The following is a 16,905-nucleotide window of genomic DNA, read 5'->3' as shown; positions in this document are numbered from 1 at the left end:
AGTTATCAACGAGTCATGTTATTTTGAGGCCATATATGCATATTGCTTTCATGCTGCATTTTGTAATGGCACTGAGGAAAAGTCCCTGCATTTGTATGAGTTGTCCAGCTGCTGTATGTGATGGGCCTTTGAGGTGGGAGGTTCCTTCCTCAAAGGTTCCTTCCTGGTTTGCAACTCTCTGCAAGTTATTAACGAGTCATGTAATTTGAGGCCATGTATGCAAATTGCTTTCCTGCTGCACTTTTCTTTTGGTACTAAGGAAGCATCTCTGTAAATGTATGAGTTGTCTAGTTGCTGTATGTGATGGGCCTTTGATGTGGGAAAGTTCCTTCCTCAAAATATCAAAATGCTACATAATTCAACATGAACAGATAGCAGTGGATTCTTACAGTCTACATACTGTCAATGTTAAATCATAGAAAGCACAGTTCACCAATGGAAGAATCCAAGAGCATATAGTTTATTTTAAACAAGATTTAATGACGGTGTTTTGCTACTGTCTGCAAGTTATCAACGAGTCATGTTATTTGAGGCCATATATGCATATTGTCTTGCTTCTGCATTTTGTAATGGCACTGGGGAAGGGTCTCTGCCTTAGTATGAGTTGTCTAGCTGCTGTATGTGATGGTCTTGCAGGTGGGAAGGTTCCTCCCTCAAATTATAAAATGCTACATAATTCAACATGAACAGATAGCAGTGATTTGCAACAGTCTACATACTGTCAATGTTAAATCATAGCAAGCACAGTTCACCAATGGAAGAATCCAAGAGCATATAGTTTATTTTTAACATGATTTAATGGCGGTGGTTTGCAACTGTCTGCAAGTTATCAACGAGTCATGTTATTTGAGGCCATATATGCATATTGTCTAGCTTCTGCATTTTGTATTGGTATTGAGGGAGGGTCTCTGCTTTTGTATGAGTCGTCCAGCTGTTGTATATGATGGTCCTTTGAGGTGGGAAGGTTCCTTCCTTAAAATATCAAAATGCTACATAATTCAACATAAACAGATACCAGTGATTCTTACAGTCTACATACCGTAATTGTGTCAATGCTAAATGAGAGAAAGCACAAATCAGTAATGGTAGAATTCAAGATCATATAGCTTATTTAAACATGACTTATTGGCAGTGGGTTGCTACTGTCTGGATATTATCAACGATTCATGTGTTTTGAGGCCATAGGTGCATATTGCTTTCCTGCTGCATTTTGTTATGGCACTGAGGAAGGGTCTCTGCCTTTGTATGAGTTGTCTAGCTGCTGTATGTGATGGTCTTTCAGGTGGGAAGGTTCCTCCCTCAAATTATCAAAATGCTACATAATTCAACATGAACAGATAGCAGTGGTTTTCAACAGTCTACATACTGTCAATGTTAAATCATAGAAAGCACAGTTCACCAATGGAAGAATCCAAGAGCATATAGTTTATTTTAAACATGATTTAGTGGCGGTGGGTTGCTACTGTCTGGATATTATCAACGAGTCATGTTATTCAAGGCCATATATGCAAATTGCTTTCCTACTGCACTTTGTTTTTGCACTAAGGAAGGGTTTCTGCACTTGTATGAGTTGTCCAGCTACTGTTTGTGATGGGCCTTTGAGTTGGGAAGGTTCCTTCCTCAGAATATCAAAATGCTACATAATTCAACATGAACAGATAGCAGTGGTTTCTTAGAGTCTACATACTGTCAATGTTTAATCATAGAAAGCACAGATCACCAATGGAAGAATCCAAGATCATATAGTTTATATTAAACATGATATAATGGCAGTGGTTTGCTACCACCTGCAAGTTATCAACGAGTCATGTTATATGAGGCCATATATACATATTGCTTTCCTGCTGCACTTTGTATGTTTATATGTATATTAGATCTTCCTGCAAGCAGGAACTCGCGAAGAAGCCTCATTGGCTTATCAAAGCCGCAAGATGACCGAAGTCAGTCTCTTACATTCATATTTAAAGTCCATGATTATGAATTGTTAATTGTCAACAACTCTGTAACTGGACGACATACATTAATCTGGGAGTGACTCGAACCGGGGACCTTATGATTGAAAGGCACCGTCGTGAACCACTGAGCTAACACTCCACTTTGTCTTGGCTCTAATGAAAGGGTCTCTGCAATTGTATGAGTTGTCCAACTGCTCTATGTGATGGACCTTTGAGGTGGGAAGGTTCCACCCTCAAAATATCGAAATGCTACATAATTCAACATGAACCGATATCGTCGGTTTCTTACAGTCTATGATACCGTCAATGTGTCTATGTTAAATCATATAAAGCACAGTTCACCAAAGAAAGAATCCAAGAGCATATAGTTTATTTCAAACATGATTTTATGGCGGTGGTTTGCAACTGTCTGCAAGTTATCAACGAGTCATGTTATTTTGAGGCCATATATGCATAATGCTTTCATGCTGCATTTTTTAATGGCACTGAGGAAAGGTCCCTGCCTTTGTATGAGTTATCCAGCTGCTGTATGTGATGGGCCTTTGAGGTGGGAAGGTTCCTTCCTCAAAGGTTCCTTCCTGGTTTGCAACTGTCTGCAAGTTATCAACGAGTCATGTAATTTGAGGCCATATATGCCAATTGCTTTCCTGCTGCACTTTTTCTTTTGGTACTAAGGAAGGATCTCTGTACATGTATGAGTTGTCCAGTTGCTGTATGTGATGGGCCTTTGATGTGGGAAAGTTCCTTCCTCAAAATATCAAAATGCTACATAGTTCAACATGAACAGATAGCAGTGGATTCTTACAGTCTTCATACTGTCTATGTTAAATCATAGAAAGCACATTTTGTAATGACACTGGGGAAGGGTCTCTGCCTTAGTATGACTTGTCTAGCTGCTGTATGTGATGGTCTTTCAGGTGGGAAGGTTCCACCCTCAAAATATCAAAATGCTACATAATTCAACATGAACAGATATCATCGGTTTCTTACAGTCTATAATACCGGTAATGTGTCTATGTTAAATCATATAAAGCACAGTTCACCAAAGGAAGAATCCAAGAGCATATAGTTTATTTCAAACATGATTTTATGGCGGTGGTTTGCAACTGTCTGCAAGTTATCAACGAGTCATGTTATTTGAGGCCATATATGCATATTGTCTTGCTTCTGCATTTTGTATTGGTATTGAGGGAGGGTCTCTGCTTTTGTATGAGTCGTCCAGCTGTTGTATGTGATGGTCCTTTGAGGTGGGAAGGTTCCTTCCTTAAAGGTTCCTTCCTGGTTTGCAACTCTCTGCAAGTTATCAACGAGTCATGTAATTTGAGGCCATATATGCCAATTGCTTTCCTGCTGCACTTTTTCTTTTGGTACTAAGGAAGGATCTCTGTACATGTATGAGTTGTCCAGTTGCTGTATGTGATGGGCCTTTGATGTGGGAAAGTTCCTTCCTCAAAATATCAAAATGCTACATAGTTCAACATGAACAGATAGCAGTGGATTCTTACAGTCTTCATACTGTCTATGTTAAATCATAGAAAGCACATTTTGTAATGACACTGGGGAAGGGTCTCTGCCTTAGTATGAGTTGTCTAGCTGCTGTATGTGATGGTCTTTCAGGTGGGAAGGTTCCACCCTCAAATTATCAAAATGCTACATAATTCAACATGAACAGATATCATCGGTTTCTTACAGTCTATAATACCGGTAATGTGTCTATGTTAAATCATATAAAGCACAGTTCACCAAAGGAAGAATCCAAGAGCATATAGTTTATTTCAAACATGATTTTATGGCGGTGGTTTGCAACTGTCTGCAAGTTATCAACGAGTCATGTTATTTTGAGGCCATATATGCATATTGCTTTCATGCTGCATTTTGTAATGGCACTGAGGAAAAGTCCCTGCCTTTGTATGAGTTGTCCAGCTGCTGTATGAGATGGGCCTTTGAGGTGGGAGGTTCCTTCCTCAAAGGTTCCTTCCTGGTTTGCAACTCTCTGCAAGTTATTAACGAGTCATGTAATTTGAGGCCATATATGCAAATTGCTTTCCTGCTGCACTTTTCTTTTGGTACTAAGGAAGGATCTCTGTAAATGTATGAGTTGTCCAGTTGCTGTATGTGATGGGCCTTTGATGTGGGAAAGTTCCTTCCTCAAAATATCAAAATGCTACATAATTCAACATGAACAGATAGCAGTGGATTCTTACAGTCTACATACTGTCTATGTTGAATCATAGAAAGCACAGTTCACCAATGGAAGAATCCAAGAGCATATAGTTTATTTTAAACAAGATTTAATGGCAGTGGTTTGCTACTACCTGCAAGTTATCAACGAGTCATGTTATTTGAGGCCATATATGCATATTGTCTTGCTTCTGCATTTTGTATTGGTATTGAGGGAGGGTCTCTGCTTTTGTATGAGTCGTCCAGCTGTTGTATGTGATGGTCCTTTGAGGTGGGAAGGTTCCTTCCTTAAAGGTTCCTTCCTGGTTTGCAACTGTCTGCAAGTTATTAACGAGTCATGTAATTTGAGGCCATATATGCCAATTGCTTTCCTGCTGCACTTTTTCTTTTGGTACTAAGGAAGGATCTCTGTACATGTATGAGTTGTCCAGTTGCTGTATGTGATGGGCCTTTGATGTGGGAAAGTTCCTTCCTCAAAATATCAAAATGCTACATAGTTCAACATGAACAGATAGCAGTGGATTCTTACAGTCTTCATACTGTCTATGTTAAATCATAGAAAGCACATTTTGTAATGACACTGGGGAAGGGTCTCTGCCTTAGTATGACTTGTCTAGCTGCTGTATGTGATGGTCTTTCAGGTGGGAAGGTTCCACCCTCAAATTATCAAAATGCTACATAATTCAACATGAACAGATATCATCGGTTTCTTACAGTCTATAATACCGGTAATGTGTCTATGTTAAATCATTTAAAGCACAGTTCACCAAAGGAAGAATCCAAGAGCATATAGTTTATTTCAAACATGATTTTATGGCGGTGGTTTGCAACTGTCTGCAAGTTATCAACGAGTCATGTTATTTTGAGGCCATATATGCATATTGCTTTCATGCTGCATTTTGTAATGGCACTGAGGAAAGGTCCCTGCCTTTGTATGAGTTGTCCAGCTGCTGTATGTGATGGGCCTTTGAGGTGGGAGGTTCCTTCCTCAAAGGTTCCTTCCTGGTTTGCAACTCTTTGCAAGTTATTAACGAGTCATGTAATTTGAGGCCATATATGCAAATTGCTTTCCTGCTGCACTTTTTCTTTTGGTACTAAGGAAGGGTCTCTGTACATGTATGAGTTGTCCAGTTGCTGTATGTGATGGGCCTTTGATGTGGGAAAGTTCCTTCCTCAAAATAACAAAATGCTACATAATTCAACATGAACAGATAGCAGTGGATTCTTACAGTCTACATACTGTCTATGTCAAATCATAGAAAGCACATTTTGTAATGGCACTGGGGAAGGGTCTCTGCCTTAGTATGAGTTGTCTAGCTGCTGTATGTGATGGTCTTTCAGGTGGGAAGGTTCCTCTCTCAAATTATAAAATGCACAGATCACCAATGAAAGAGTCAAAGATCATATTGGATATTGTAAACATGATTTAATGCCAGTGGTTTTTTACTGCCTGCAAATTATGAACCTGTCATGTTATTTGAGGTCATAGATATTTCCAGCTGTCCTGCTGTACTTTGTGTGGTTCTGAAGAAGGGTCCCTGATGTGTGCTTTGTATGACATTACATTGACACGTTGGTATTGTATATATAAACATTAACAAACCTCAGGTTTCAATTCATAATTTTCTGTACCATTTCTTTGTCTTGATAACCGTACCTCAAGGCTCAGAAATCCTTTATATCTGATCTATTATTCCAGTTCTTGATCACTGTTATGACGCAGAAAACATGATGGATGCGTCGGGATTGGATATCATATATCTATTTTTGTTAAAGGTTTAAATCGTTTACGCCCATCGTTTACCTTACCAATGAGATTAACGTTACTTTACTAACACGCCACAATGTACACAAGTGTATACACTATATACAAGCCAATTCGTATGTATTTCCTACTATCGAAGATGGCATAGCCTTTGTTGAAGAGGCATGCCTAATCGTCTTCATTACGATAGTTAACATAGGAGGGAATTCAACGTAGCAAATGACTTATAATCTGCCATAAATCGGCTTGATAGTGTTTGTAACACAAGTGCAGTTGTATAAACCATTTATAGTCCATTAAAATTTATAAAATTCAAACACCTTACCTGACAAACTCGACATTTTTGTCGTCACGATAATGAAAATAACCTTAAACGTGCTAAATGGGCAAGAGGCGGAAACACTATAAGGAATACGTCACATAAAACTGAATAACCAATCAGAATCTGCTCATGTCATTTCGCACTATACTTTAAAGGTTTGAAGGTGCCTTTCTCAAAATATCCAAATGCTACATAAGTCAACTTTAACAGATAGTAGTGGTTTTTGTTTTTGTGTTGGTACCGAGTAAGGGTCTCCGCTCTTGTATGAGTTTTTCAGCTGCTGTATGTGATGGGCCTTTGAGGTGTAAAGGTTCCATCCTCAAAATATCAAAATGCTACATAATTCAACATGAAAAGATAGCAGAGGTTAATTAAAGTCTACATACTGACAATGTGTCAATGTTAAGTAAGAGAAAGCACAAATCATTAATGGTAGAATCCAAGATCACATAGTTTATTTAAACATGATTTAATGGTAGGGGTTTGCTACTTTTTGCAAATTATCAACGATTCATGTTATTTGAGGCCATATATGCATATGTCTTGCTTCTGCATTTTATATTGGTATCGAGGGAGAGTCTCTGCTTTTGTATGAGTCGTCCAGCTGTTGTTTGTGATGGGCCTTTGAGGTGGGAAGGTTCCTTCCTTAAAATATCAAAATGCTACATAATTGAATAAAACAGATACCAGTGATTTGTTACAGTCTACATACCGTAATTGTGTCAATGCTAAATGAGAGAAAGCACAAATCAGTAATGGTAGAATCCAAGATGATATAGTTTATTTCAACATGACTTAATGGCAGTGGGTTGCTACTGTCTGGATATTATCAACGATTCATGTTTTTGAAAGCCATAGGTGCATATTGCTTTCCTGCTTCTGCATTTTGTAATGGCACTGAGGAAGGGTCTCTGCCTTTGTATGAGTTGTCTAGCTGCTGTATGTGATGGTCTTTCAGGTGGGAAGGTTCCTCCATCAAAATGCTACATAATTCAACATGAACAGATAGCAGTGATTTGCAACAGTCTACATACTGTCAATGTTAAATCATAGCAAGCACAGTTCACCAATGGAAGAATCCAAGAGCATATAGTTTATTTTTAACATGATTTAAAGGCGGTGGTTTGCAACTGTCTGCAAGTTATCTACGAGTCATGTTATTTGAGGCCATATATGAATATTGTCTTGCTTCTGCATTTTGTATTGGTACTGAGGGCGGGTCTCTGCTTTTGTTTGAGTCGTCCAGGTGTTGTATGTGATGGGCCTTTGAGGTGGGAAGGTTCCTTCCTTAAAATATCAAAATGCTACATAATTCAACATAAACAGATACCAGTGATTCTTACAGTCTACATACTGTAATTGTGTCAATGCTAAATGAGAGAAAGCACAAATCAGTAATGGTAGAATCCAAGATGATATAGTTTATTTAAACATGACTTAATGGCAGTGGGTTGCTACTGTCTGAAAATTATCAACGATTCATGCATTTTGAAGCCTTAGGTGCATATTGCTTTCCTGCTGCATTTTGTAATGGCACTGAGGAAGGGTCTCTGCCTTTGTATGAGTTGTCTAGCTGCTGTATGTGATGGTCTTTCAGGTGGGAAGGTTCCTCCCTTAAATTATCAAATTGCTACATAATTCAACATGAACAGATAGCAGTGGTTTGCAACAGTCTACATACTGTCTATGTTAAATCATAGAAAGCACAGTTCACCAATGGAAGAATCCAAGAGCATATAGTTTATTTTAAACATGATTTAATGGCGGTTGTTTGGAACTGTCTGCAAGTTATCAACGAGGCATGTTATTTGAGGCCATATATGCATATTGTCTTGCTGCTGCAATTTGTATTGGTACTGAAGGAGGATCTCTGCTGTAGTATGAGATGTCCAGCTGCTGTGTGTGATGGGCCTTTGAGGTGGGAAGGTTCCACCTTCAACATATCAAAATGCTACATAATTCATCATGAACATATACCATTGGATTCTTACAGTCTACATACTGTCTATGTTAAATCATAGAAAGCACAGTTCACCAATGGAAGAATCCAAGATCATATAGTTTATTTAAACATGACTTAATGGCAGTGGGTTGCTACTGTCTGCAAGTTATCAACGATTCATGTTTTTTGAGGCCATAGCTGCATATTGCTTTCCTGCTGCATTTTTTAATGGCATTGAGGAAGGGTCTCTGCCTTTGTATGAGTTGTCCAGCTGCTGTACGTGATGGGCCTTTGAGGTGGGAAAGTTCCTTCCTCAAAACCTAAATTAGAGAGTCTTTGAGAGACCAATCAGTTGCAGTGTCTCCTTTATCATTCCACTTTTTTCTGCCATTTAATTTTCATTCATTTCTTTCATAACAGGTCCAACTGGGTGGCTGACTTTTGTAGTTTACCGACAGCAGGACTCGGAAGAGAGATCCTGCCGAACAATCTACGAGCTGCACTTGAACTGATCTAAGTTTGATGCAAGCCTGACTGCAATGCGATGTTTAGTTCTGAGGGATTCCTGCCAGGTTTACTACTCTTGGTTTAATACTTTATAGAGAGGTAAGAACTGACTTTTTAATATATAAAGTGTGCATTCAAACACAACCTTTGAACCTTGGCCCACAATTTCTTCATATCAGAAAGAGATACGAAGACCCCGTACTTCCATTGCTTGTCTCTCTGTGAGCCATCGTGTCACTATGATAGGATCCTAATTAACAAGACTTGCAAAGTTAATACCATGCTTCCTGTAGATTCTGCACCACCTGCATTGCCATTTTGAGCCATGTTATCCAGCTTGCTAGCATACTGCTTAATAGGCACGAGTAACATAGTTTGTTGTGACTAGGGTGAAAATATCTCATGTCCTAATTTAAAGGTGTGTTAACAACTCTCTCATACTCTTCCTTCGTGAGTCTATTAAAAGCAGGTTTGCAAGAAGAAATAGGTGCCACATCTCTATCAGAAAGACGAGGCTTATCACCTGTGCAATTGGCATCAGCTTCATCAGCTGTACGAGCTGAGAAGCCGAACCTGTGCCCTATTTTGAAGGTTGTTGCACGCCTTCCAAATATGCCTTTCCTTCTAATCATTCTTTTAGATAATATTCTTATGTTATCCTTCACAGATAAGCAGTTTCCTGTTGCTTCTTCACTAGTTTTGTTTGTAAGCATTTTTTGAAAGTCTATGCAGTTGAATAGCTGTGCAAAGAATGATAGAAGACAAGATTTAACTGAGAAACTAGTCAATATAATCGACTTCAAAGATTTTGGAACGTTTTGCGAACAGCGTCTTTATTAGAGATCTGTGTATATTACAAAGGTTTCCTGAGCATTTTTGCCTCTAAATCTGACAAAATAACTTTGACAAAATGGTGCCAAAGTAACAAGTACATTTTTCTTTTAATCTCAGTCCACAGCTAAGTGCCAATGCTTACTGGACCCTCGGTGTAAATAAAGTTTCAGAGGGAAGGAGGCCAAGTTGTATCCGGTCAGACAGGGACATTTGTCCCACCAGAGGAGCTTAGTAGCACCAAATTGAGGAATTGTGTTAAAGACGCATCCTGTGGACCCAAGAACAACTTAGACATACAGTAGATGCCAGCCATGCAGATGGAATGACTTCATATCAAGCCAGGGAATATGTCAACCATTGGGAACTTCGTTGCTTAAATTTCAGTACTGTAGTATGCATATTGAGTATACACATGTATGAGGCACTATATGAAGAGTCACCCAGTTAGACAGAGATAAAACAGAATGGAGTAATTTATGTATTTTATGTCTTTAATAACTTCTCAAACTAACATTGAAAGAGACTTAATATATTGCTTAAAACTTCAACTGTTACTAAACGTCAGGAATAGTACCAAAAGGAGCAGAAGAACATCTTGTTTGAAATATTATCAATTAGTATGTTGTTTTGTGTGGCTTGGATATGAATGGAAGTACTTCAAATGCCATCGCCTTTATCCACTCGGCCACAGCACCGGTTATCTGAGTTTTCATTCTTATTTGGATTGTCTGAGTTAACATTCCTAGGAGATAAGTTAACAGATACAGGCATTATGCCAGACCAAAAAAAACATTAACATCAAAATAACATGAAGAAACCAGAAGACATAAGGATCAACAAAAATTCCTTGGTATGGTAAAGCTGTACCAGCTTATCAACCAAAACAGTTTTTTTAGATCACTTATTAGTGACCAGAATGAGTGAGCGTGGGCACAAAACCATGATAAATCTAGGGTTTATCTGAAAGATTTACTAATAAGTGCACCCCTGTGTTGGCATTTTTGACCCGAGCAAAGACAAAAGAATCTCATCAGACGCTTCACAAATAGGTTTAGGAGCAATTCTTTTTACAGAGACATAAGAGAAAATGGTCACAGAGTACAAGCAGAGACTGATCACAAACCTTTGATAGTATTATTTAATAAGCTATTTAACCTTCAGAGTACAACGGTTTATGCTGTGACCTAAAAAATGTGATTTGAAGGTATCATATACCCCAAGAAAGGAATTAATTCCTGTCGATACTCTCTCGCGTGCTCTAGGCAAGTTATCATATGATAGGCTACATGTAATTCAACATGATTGTTGATTTTATTGTACAAAGCCTAGCTTTATCTACACAAATATGGAGTTGATTAAGCAGAGTACACACAATGATGAAGGTATGGTGAACCTAAAAGAAGCTATCCTTAAAGAATGACCAAGTGAAAAAATGTTGTGCCTAGCCATTATAACTGAATGCTGGAATATAAGGTCTGAAGAAAGTGTGAAAGATGACATAATAAACAAGGGTACCAGAATTGTGATCCGTATGGGACTTGACAAACTTCATACAGGACACCTGGGAATAGTACTTTCAGTACTATAAATAATGACCATGTAATTTACCATCATTCTTGTTTCATATACTATTAAAGGGTGTGAAGACTCGCGCACAAAAAAAACAAAAAAAAAGTCTCATGCTGGTAATCTGACCTAGTTTCGACTGAGGTGTAACAGAAGTGTTAGACGTCACCATCGATCTCAGAAAATACACACAGACGCGCTACCGTCGGTAATTATACACTAGTGTACAGCTGTACATGCAGCTACCGTCAATACCCATAACACAGTGTACATAGAAGCGATATGGACATCTCAGCAGGGAGTTGTTATGGAACTCCCTGACCTCAGGTCTACATAAAATATAACAGAGTATCACGTTTCATTACTGTCTGCATTTTGTAGCAATAAGAAAAAACTTCACTTGCAAGCAACGGAAAGTTTTTTTTCAGAGGGCGGCACGCGGTTTGGGGCGAGTATTCAATGCCTTTAAGAGAGAGTTGTTAACTTTATGATTAGTCTTAAAGGAATAGTACGTACATAGTCGAAAAATATTAACATTCTCCTTAAACAACTTCAATTGTCTGCAGTAATTGAGCCATGCATTTTGCCAGTCATTTTGTCATGTATTACGCTTTTAGAGGTTGCAACTTAAAGCAATATAGAACAGCACAACTATATTTGGTAGTTAAAGCAGTATATAATCAATATTATATTTTTTGGTATTAAGTTGTTGTTGCAACTACTTTAAATATTCTGCATTGGATTAACATCACTGCTCATAGATTTGTTAATTAATATGTCATAATGATGTCAATTGCATGCATCCTTTTGAATTGTCGTAAGGTGATGATAACATTGTTCCTACGACGTGCAGATATTGTATAGTTATTGTATAGTGTTCTCATTGACATTCATCTCTTGACAGGCTGCCATAACGTCTGGTAACTATTCATAACCACTGACCTCTTGATTTTGCTTTTGATTTGCTCTTGATTTCTGTCGTTGCATGTTTAAATACATGGCGCCACCGAACAAAAGTGGTAAAATAAAAAACGCTGCTTCTTTGTATTTTGTACACGGCATCCTTACATAAATAAAGACCAACACACATTCTTTTTAATTCCAACTTATGTATTTAGCAATTAAACCAATACATCACTCTAACTTAAATGTGTTCATAAGTCAATTACATTATTCCCTGTCTCCATTGATCTTATCTTATATTTTATTAAACGAAAACCTGTTGATATTTTTCCTTTTCACTATCGGCAGTTTTGATAAATCATACTGTAGAGTCTGAAAGTCAAATTCTAGACACTATTTCTTTATAATGTAGATACTAATTGTTTGTTTTATACAAATAAAGATTATTTAATAGTTTGAAATTTTAAATCATATGGGGGGGGGGGGGAAATGGTAATGATTGAATAATGATGAAAATGGCGCTTCTAATATTAATGACTTTATGATAACTATGAATAGATATTGAATCTTTTACCAAATATAGCAAATGTTGTCTCTACTGCTTTAATTACTGTTACAAAATTACACACACACACATAGAAACTAGAGCAGCAATGCTGCAGAGTCTCAAAACTACTGATGAGCTTGTACTCTGATGCTCGGTGTATTAGTTCCTGCAGACAGTTATTGAGAGGTATTGTAGGTGGACGTTATGAGACATGTTTGTTAACATACATTTTCATGTAAAGATTACTAGTTGCAAAGGAAGTTACAAATAATACTACAGAATCACGTCAGGTCAAAATTAGCAAGATAGAACCTTAATTAAATTAAGGTCAATCCCAACAAACATAACTTAGTTTAAAGACCACTGCCCATTGGCAAGAGAAGTTAGAACCATGCTATGATTTCACAATTGTATTATATATTGTGTGGAATGCCACTTTTGAGCAGCCATTTTGTTATCAAAGAGTGCAAACTGTGTAGATTGCTTGTAGCTTTATTGTCAAATCAAGTGTTAACTGCCAGGTTAAGGAATCTGTCAATCACGTGCAGATTAACAGTATCACAGTCACATTAGCACACTCAGTTACATAATTGTTCAAGTGTGTGAGCAGCTCTCTAAACTTCAAATGAACAACATTATTTGTCTATCTGTTCACTAGTTATGCTTGAGGGCATTTTAGAAGGTCTTGCCTCTTTGGTTACTGCAAGACTGTGATTGACAACTAAATGTAACCTCAAGACTACATGAGGTGTAACGTTAGATGTGTCATGTACCAAAATAAGGCAAAATTGGTTCATAATTTGTCTCTGGAACAATTTTAGGCCACAAAAAAGAAGCAACTTTTGAAAACAATTCAATGTAGTACCCAGTGAAAAAGAAGTTGAAGAGAAGATTTGGCAGTAGAATTAAAAATAAAAAAAATGTTGCTGCCAAATATTACAATATACTTATAAAATGAAAACATATTACTACAAGGCAAAGATAAGACGACAGTTTATTTAGATGATGCCTTCAAGTAATTCAGTGTTATATTATCTTTTTGAGATTCACATTAGAAAATGATGCCAAACCTCAATGGAACTTTGAACAACAACAAAAAACAGATCACAGCTAAAATCGCTTTTCAACTACCACTTTGTAATTCTGAGGAAGGCTTCCAAAAGCTACAAAAGTGCTCTCTGAATAATCCTTGTCCTCTTGACCTGGTGATTTACGAACTCTGTAATGTTGAAAGAGCCAGGAGAATAGAAGAAACAACTCTGCTTTAGCTAGAGATTCGCCGAGACAAACACGTCGGCCGGTGGAAAATGGCAGGAAACCTTCCGGGTGAAGACGAACTTTACCAGTTTCATCTAGAAAGTGCTCTGATGATGGGTGAACATTGAAAAAAAATATATGCATTTTAGTAATTACCACCTCAGAAGTACTTTTTGCCACCTTCTCAAACAGCTGTGCAATAAAAAAAGATAAAAAAAATAACCAAACAATTGAAACTTTCCTCCTCCAACAATTGTTTTTGGTTCTGGAACCAACAATCTAAATTGATTGGTTTAGTCATTCTGCGTTCACTATTTTCTCCATTTTTTCCTCCCACCCTACCACTAGAACAATTTCATTCTTAGACTTAGTTGAATGTAGCTATTATTTTTATTTCTTTAATCGTTGTTGGTCTTTTGTAGATTACAGGTTACTCTGGTATCTCTTTCAGACTGTATGTAGTTTACAAACACGTGGGGGCACATAACAATATTGTAGGGCATTCTCTGTCCGAACCAAATCTAAAATCAAACTCTACATAGGAAAGAAGATAATGCCAAGCTTAACAGTATCTCAATAACAAGAATAACAGCATCACTGTTGAACAAATTTCCATTCGTCTGTTTGTACATTCATCTGGTGACAACAAATTTACATATTAATAGCTACTTCTGACTTTAGGCAGAAGTTTCCTACTATATGTCATTCCAAGAAAAAACCCATAAATTTGAGTGCCAGTAGTGTTTCTATAGCTATTCTGGTTCCAAAATATTCAGCATTAAAAGATATCAATCTATTGAATGCTCCTTTAATGCTAACCTGATGACAATGACATTGACTCGCCAATACAGGCCTAAATTTTAATCCATTCTTTTATGACATCAAAACGGAAACATGTTCTCTTACCTGCATAAACACAACGGCGCACCCTTGGTTGACATTCAACAGCATTTTGTCCTTGACAAATTTGTAGTGCATTGCACACATGTGAGTTGAGGCCAGAGAAAGTGTTATGCTTTCCAAAACTAGAGATTTGCATATAAGGAACTGACCAAATTGTGTGTGTCTAATAGTGAGATTGCAAGGTATGGAGCAACCTCCCAGTATTTGAGTTACCCACATAGTATTTTAAAGCTTCCATTTTGTGCATATTGCTTGTCTTCTCACCCTTACCAATGTATTAATATTAATAATCTGTTTTTTTTTGCACTTTGTTCTAGCTAACCTGCAGGAGCCAGCTTGTGCCCCCACCCCTTCCCTGCCACACCCCAACACTAGGTGTGTCTAATAGACCACAAAGGCCAGCAGCAGTAAAAGGATAATTTCTCACAACTAAAAAAAAGTGGTACGTTAGTGCACCATTGGCTGATAGAAGTGTTTGTTTTTAAATAATATCGGTAACCTGTAACATTGATTTTGTGCTTTAACCCATCCTTTGATAATCTCACCTGGTTTAAATGTCTCTGGCTCATTCCAGAGTTTGTCATCGTAGTGCATTGAAAACAGATTGAAGAGAACCCAGGTGCCTTCTGGAAGAGTGAAGCCACCTTAAAAGAGGGGGTGAATAACAACAAACTAGAATTTCTGAAATACTGAGATCCGATGAAGTCTTGTTTGGAAAGCTAGGTGAAAAGATTTTTGAAGGGATACACTGGTGGCTAAAGTAGATTACTTTATAAAAAATCATGGTAATTTTCTGTAATCTTTAGGGCAAACTCACATGCTTGTAGCACATTGCATGGCAATTGAGATTTGGTGGTACTTTGCGAGTGCATCTGGCAACAGCGAAGTGAATGATGTCATTACGGCAATTCATCTGAAACAGGTTTTGTCCTGTTTTTCTTCATAATGTTAAACTAACTTATTCACAGATTAACATAAATATTTCTACAAGACAGTTACATTTTGATGGCATTCTGAATACAGAGAAAAATAGCAGCTAAACGCACATTCCAAGTATACTTACTTTCAAGGATAAATCGTGTTGGGAGATTATAACCGGAATGTCAAACTTTTGAAGAACATTTGCTATGATGACATCACCCACCAACTACTGTGTTCTACTCCAGAGGAAAACAAACCCAACAAAAACTTAGCAAGTACATTAGTTCTTTTCAAAGAGGGCAGTTACACTGCCGAGACAATACAACCAGTAGCTGTTACTATAACGTCATTTGATTTACACAGAGACAGATAAATGATTACCGATTTGCACTTCTTTTGATGTTGCATGGGGCACAGAGAGTGGCAAGATTGAACTGAACCTCATGACCTCATACAGGGTTGCTGTGGTGTACGTCAGTTTCTCACGATCATCCAGTGAGGGCAGTCTGTCCCATCCAACGATTCTGTCAACTTCTTCGCCTACTTTCTCCTGAATGTCGGGAAACTCACAAAGGAGCATTACAGACCAGTGCATGGTATAGATGGATGTATCGGTTCCCGTTGAGAAAGGAGTTTATAGAAAATATGAAAATGAACTGGCTTGGTGATTCCTTGGCACGTTGCACACGATAACAGTCAACGCAACAATGCAGACACAATTTTTTCTTTGTTATACTATACTATACTAGAGAGAGAGAGAGAGTTGTGAATTACCAACATCTTTGTCCAACATGCCTTGAGATGCTGGAATGTAAGGATGAATGGAAGCACAAATATGTAGCATTAAGTGTATTAAAGAGAGAATGAATAGTGACCATTGAAGACATCCGAGACAGTCTGTTTGATGTGAGTGTCTGTGATTTGGTTCATGTCTTCTTTTCCCTCTCTCTTCATCCCCTCCTTGTAGTGAAAGAGCATCTCGATGAGATCCTTAGGCTCACCTTTTGAAGAGCATACAGAATAAATAACAATTTAATACAAACATGGCTTGTTTGATAACTTAATCATTGTTTGTTTATCTGTTATATATAGAATCAATAAGATAACTAAAAAAAAATAATAAATAAATAACAAAATATATAAAAAGAACATTAACATCAGGTCAACTTTCTACAAATGCGCTGATGCACTATAACACACTTTAATTTGCAACGTTAGTTGTAGATAGAAGGAAAATTGCAGTTAAAGAGGCACCATGTCAAAAGTATAGGTTGATGAGATAGGCTGCATCATTCCTACAGC

The 16,905-nt window shown here is 37.6% G+C and overlaps 2 protein-coding genes across 4 annotated transcripts in view; one reads left to right on the top strand and one right to left on the bottom strand.

Annotated features, from left to right (window-relative positions):
* LOC139959964 (uncharacterized) overlaps positions 1-12,364 on the top strand; it is a 51,012-nt gene extending 38,648 nt beyond the window's left edge. For both annotated transcript variants that reach the window (XR_011790269.1, XM_071957921.1), the window contains 2 exons: positions 8,586-8,771; positions 9,624-12,364. Coding sequence is in view for 1 of the 2 variants with exons in the window: in XM_071957921.1 (XP_071814022.1) it covers positions 8,586-8,603 (18 nt within the window). In the remaining variant the exon portion in view is untranslated. The remainder of the gene's footprint in view (positions 1-8,585; positions 8,772-9,623) is intronic.
* A 100-nt stretch (positions 12,365-12,464) lies between these two features.
* LOC139960518 (cytochrome P450 2D15-like) lies at positions 12,465-16,360 on the bottom strand. 2 transcript variants are annotated; one of them, XM_071958941.1, is made up of 3 exons: positions 15,985-16,360; positions 15,228-15,326; positions 12,465-13,886 (listed from the first exon to the last, which is right to left on the bottom strand). In XM_071958941.1, exons 1-3 carry the CDS (start codon positions 16,196-16,198, stop codon positions 13,633-13,635), a joined length of 567 nt encoding a protein of 188 aa, XP_071815042.1. In that variant the 5' UTR covers positions 16,199-16,360; the 3' UTR covers positions 12,465-13,632. The 2 variants fall into 2 exon arrangements, with proteins under 2 accessions (XP_071815042.1, XP_071815043.1); XM_071958942.1 differs by having other exon boundaries at positions 15,228-15,308.
* Positions 16,361-16,905: the final 545 nt, after the last annotated feature.

Source organism: Apostichopus japonicus, chromosome 19, assembly GCF_037975245.1.
Source record: "Apostichopus japonicus isolate 1M-3 chromosome 19, ASM3797524v1, whole genome shotgun sequence".
Lineage (NCBI taxonomy): Eukaryota > Metazoa > Echinodermata > Holothuroidea > Aspidochirotida > Stichopodidae > Apostichopus > Apostichopus japonicus.
The sequence above is the reverse complement of the archived record's forward strand: the minus strand, read 5'-3'. Positions and strand labels throughout refer to the sequence as shown.